This window comes from Sprattus sprattus (assembly GCF_963457725.1).
Source record: "Sprattus sprattus genome assembly, chromosome: 1".
Taxonomy (NCBI): Eukaryota; Metazoa; Chordata; class Actinopteri; order Clupeiformes; family Clupeidae; genus Sprattus; species Sprattus sprattus.
Window position 1 is genome coordinate 36,612,925 of NC_137920.1, and position 4,757 is coordinate 36,617,681.

A 4,757-nucleotide genomic window follows, 5' to 3' on the forward strand; every position below is an offset into this window, starting at 1 on the left:
GTGTTTAAGCACTGAAGAACTTGAAGAAGAAGAGGAGGATCCCAAAACAAAGGATGCCTTCAAATTGTTCTCATGTTCCTAGATCAATTAAATTCACATCAATCAGTCAATCAGTGGAATGCCTTTGTTATGGTGTCAGTGCTAAGAGTCCATCAAAGTCCAGGCGTATTGCATGTGCTTTATTTATGCTTCAAGCAGTGACTCCCATTAATTGGGCAACACAGAAGAAGGGAAGCAATGTGCTGGCATGGCCTAAATAGATTCGCTGACAGGAACACACTTCCCTAAGTGAAGAGAAAATGGAAATTTAAAAGCCTATTTGAAGCCATCGGCACTCTTAATTAGGTGGGGGGCAGTCGGAGCCCAGCAGTGCCAGAACACCAGCGCGCACCATGGTTGGCCACCAGGGGAGATTGGCTGGTAACCAGTGACCAGGTTCATCCAATAGCAACACAAGCACTCAGAGCCCTACAGGATGACTGTGCAAAAAGCAAGCTACCACGCTACATGCTAACAGGCCCTCATGGCTACGTGGGTCCTGAGCGAAACCGTGGCAGATGCCTCATTGAGCCTGCCTGCCCGAGATGCCTTTATGGGTTCAGTGACATTTGACTCAAGAGCCCCATAAATCTTAAATGGCGTTATTGCCTGGGCAAGTGCAGAATCCTGGGCAGGAAAGCCTTGCATTCATCCATCCATCCTGGTGCTCAGGACACCGCCAGGAGGATATGATTCTGCTCCAAATTGCTTTGAAAACAGCAGAAGCGTGTGCATCACATTGCATCTCCCAACAGGCATCACCTGGCATTATCTGTATCTTGTCATAATCATGAACATTAACCCTTTAAACAACTCGACACCCAACCTTAAAATACTGAAAGTGCGACACAAGTCTGAGCACACAAATAGAGGCTGTTGTCGATCCTCCAGAGGGTCACAAAAAACAAAGGCTGCAGAGTCTAAAAATGACTGGGAAGTGAGAGACAGAGCAAAGGGGGGGGGGGGGGGGGGGACCAGGGTGGGATAACAGATAAGAGACTGCAACTCTTCATCAAGGGCTAAATTTAAAGCAAAGGGGGAGAAACAACTTAATTAGCATAGCAACCATCTGTCCCATTGCACCCAAGTCGACAGTAGTCCTGGCCACTTCACTCTCACCTCACCACCCCCCACCCCCCCAGCCCTACCCTGAACCAGCCCATCTCCTCTCCTCCTGCAGTGTCATCTCTCATCCCACCCTCCCTTCTCTTCTTCCTCAGTCCCCCGGGATGGGATGCTGGACAGGGCGTTGGCTCCTGATGACTTCAGCTGTGATGGGGCACTCAGCCTCTTATGGAGAACTTGATCAGCATGCCTTGAGGCTCGAGGCTTCCCACACACACACACACACACACACACTTGAGGCTCAAGCCCACCCTGTGCTAGTTACAAACCCAGACTCACAACACCACACACAGTCAGTGTGTTTATTCATCTAGCTACTAGGAGGGGAATTCACTCTCACACACACTTCCAAAGTACAAGGTGACACGGGGGATAAGTGTATTGTCAGGCTTTCATTTAATAGGTTTCAATCAAAGCTGTGTCTGGGCAAGTCGCACAGAGTGCCACATCTTATTAATCTGCAAAGCAACCGCCTCCCTAGGAAGAATTTACACAACAAACGCTGAATACTACAAGACAGTGGAATGTGTTCAAAGGAGATGGCGTGTCCCGTTCAATACCAGATTTTCATTAACAGCCTCAGTGATGGGTTTACATGCCTGGAATTTCAAAGAAGACCAAGGACTCAATCTGATGGAGGGCAACTATTTGTTGCATAAAAGCAAAATCACCTCCCAACATATCCAAGAACTGAGGCGTTACCAGCACTGTGGAGACACGACTCCCAGACGACTAATTGGATTTAGGCGTTGCGGGGAAAAATGGGTTTGAGTAAACAGTCCTGACTGGTAGTATGTCAAGCAAGGGCAGCTGCAGCCTCGGAGACAGATGGTGGAGAAGTCAGAGTTTCGGGGGCGACTGCAATTCCCCCAGCAGCACAGGCTGTGGTCCAGGCCTGACAAATGGCCGTCATGGGAAACAGCAATACCAGATATAGCTCATTCATCCCCAAAGATGCTTGGTTTCTTTCTCAAACTAACCTTCTCCGAAAGGGGTCCATCAGCTAGAGGCAGACATCTCAGTAACTGCTATTGTATTATATTCCATGTGCATCACATAAGGGTGACTACAAAACAAGTAACACTATGTTAATATTTATAAGAGACCTCATCACACAACCATTCAACCATTTTTAATAGTAATTGGTTCATCATTCTTTTAACCGGCATGAGAATTGATCATCCTGCACCCACTTGCTTTGATTGAAGGGGAGTTGTCTTAAATATATGCAACAGGCACTGAAAAATGTACCTGGCATTATCATGACTACAATGGAAGGTGGTGACAGACGTTGAGGAGTTTTTCTATACCCTCTGTGGTGACAAAGGCCATTAGGTCATAGCCTAGATTCTTTGCGGGGCCCATGCATGTACACTCATGCAGCATCGCAGCTTAGCCCATCGCTAGGGGTGGAAGTCCGGAGAAGGCAGAGTCCGTTTACAACTGGCCACTGACACCCATTATTCCTGAACAACCAACAAGATGAAGCTGTCATGTGCCAGGGGCCAGAGACTCCACCAGAGCGTTTCATGTTTACACAATGGACTGCAATGGGATGAATGAGAGCTGGAGCACCTTCCAGGCCGGTCATGTTGTGTTGGGACACTGGTCTAGCGGCATCTTTTACCCGCCCCAGCAAATGTATCAGGCCTGACCAGCTTTTGGCTAAATACCTGTGTGAAAACCTGATGATATACAGCACGAATGATGAAGCAGAGAAATGTGATGAAATTTAAATGTGAGATTGATCGGGCCAATAAATATGGTTAACACATTCTTAAATCTTCTTAATCCATAATATTTAGAAATAATTATAGACCGTCATGTGAAATTCCTGCAACGACCTTCTGTAGCCGCCTCATATTTGTACGCTGTGTTTCAACCAAAGAGCAGCAAATACTTCTAAAAATACTAAAATTCTAGTGCTTTTCATGCATGCTCTGGACTTGCCACCGGTCAGCAAAGTGGGCAGGGTATGTCATTGTCACGTTCAAAGTTTGGCAGAATTCCATCAATCGGGCAATGGGTTAACATTAGCTAATAGTGCATGGACTTTAGCTTGCTAAACTGCTCCGTACAATCTATAAAACACACGTCTCTGCACACCTCATAAGAGAAGCAGTAACGCTGACATTATTTGACTGGCGAACTGTTCCTTCATGGAATCTTATCCTGGCCTGTTCTATGCTTTGCCATTGAATTTAGCGGTTTCAGAACCACTTTGTTTAAAGTGACAATATGAGGTGGCAAGGCCAGTAGCTAGTGCATTCGTTCCTTGCCATTTATTGTCCATCCATTCCATTGCAACCTTGCTAACAACTTCGTAGCGGGTGTTCAAACGAGGCGTTGTTCTGGATAAGACCGACAGTTATCGATAGCCAGCTAATGAGCGTACCTTACGTTAGCTAGCTGGCTAGAAGGGACCACTGGTATGATGCTGGGAATGCATGCTAACTAACGAACAGACGTAAGGTTAGCATAACATTTCCCGGGCGTGATGCCCGGCCAACAATGAAACAAATATGGGGTAGACAGGGTAACATTTAATTTCATACTTCAAAATTACCTTGGTTTCATGAAAGTCTTGCTTTATTCCATTTGGATACCACTGCACCCGTACGAAACCTCTTCCCAGAAGCCGCGTCCGCGAGTCTGCAGCACCGTTCTCTGTCTCAGCGTTACCGGGGCCACCACATACCCCACAGCCACCACCACCTCCTTTACCTCCGCCATCGTCGGCTATGTCCACATCTATGTCTGAATCGGAGTCAAAATCATCCTCGCCATGTATCATTACCACAAGGCCAAATCGCATCGACCCACGATGCCGACCTGAGACTAGGTCGTGGGTGAAAAGGAGTCGTTCAGAACCTCCTGCTGAAGGAGATAGCGCCATTGAAGGAGGCTCAGATCCTGGGCTAGCTGCCGGGGAAAAGGCTGGAGTCGGGGATGGGGATGCTGTGTCTTTAGCCTCCGATGCCACGGGTTCCGCCATCGCTGCTGTTGTCGGGGAATGATGCGAAAGAGCAAGAGGGATGGTGGAGAAGGGATAATGAGCAGAAACCTGTAACCAGGGACCCGCACGTGTTTACGTCGGTACGTAGCACCGCACGTCGATTATGTAGAAGAGACGAACCCCTTTTCAAAAGAGGGAGTAGCATGGACAGTGAGAAGATTGGTACAAACATGCAAGGCACCTGTTAGCCGATATGAATGTATACAACATTAAGTCCGTCGATTATTTAGTTAATTAATGAAATTAAGTTCACGCAAGTTTTAGATTTTGGCCATAGATTGACGCATAGGCTAACATATTTCCTAGATCGAATGCTATGAATAACTGCATCACTGTGCTAATAACATTAAAGACAGACTGTCGGTATTCACATATTGCACCGGTAGCAATAGCCTATTCAACAATAAAGCACATGTTCAGCTCCACCCACGCGACAAGGTAATTAATTTGGCCACATGGTGTCAGTATTTGAATATAGTTCATTCCGTTAAATGCGTGTGAGAGCCGCAGTTGGGTCTGAATATCCTGGACCATCCCACCCTACATAGGCTCTCCACAAACAGCAAACTAACATCTG

General features: G+C 46.9%; 1 protein-coding gene across 1 annotated transcript in view; it reads right to left on the reverse strand.

Moving 5' to 3' along the window:
- ube2o (ubiquitin-conjugating enzyme E2O) overlaps positions 1 to 4,174 on the reverse strand; it is a gene marked incomplete at its 3' end in the record, with an annotated part of 27,938 nt that extends 23,764 nt beyond the window's left edge. Inside the window, exon 1 of the mRNA XM_080832796.1 lies at positions 3,731 to 4,174. Coding sequence (XP_080688922.1) covers positions 3,731 to 4,159 — 429 coding nt within the window. The 5' untranslated portion in view covers positions 4,160 to 4,174. The remainder of the gene's footprint in view (positions 1 to 3,730) is intronic.
- Between the last annotated feature and the right edge of the window lie 583 nt (positions 4,175 to 4,757).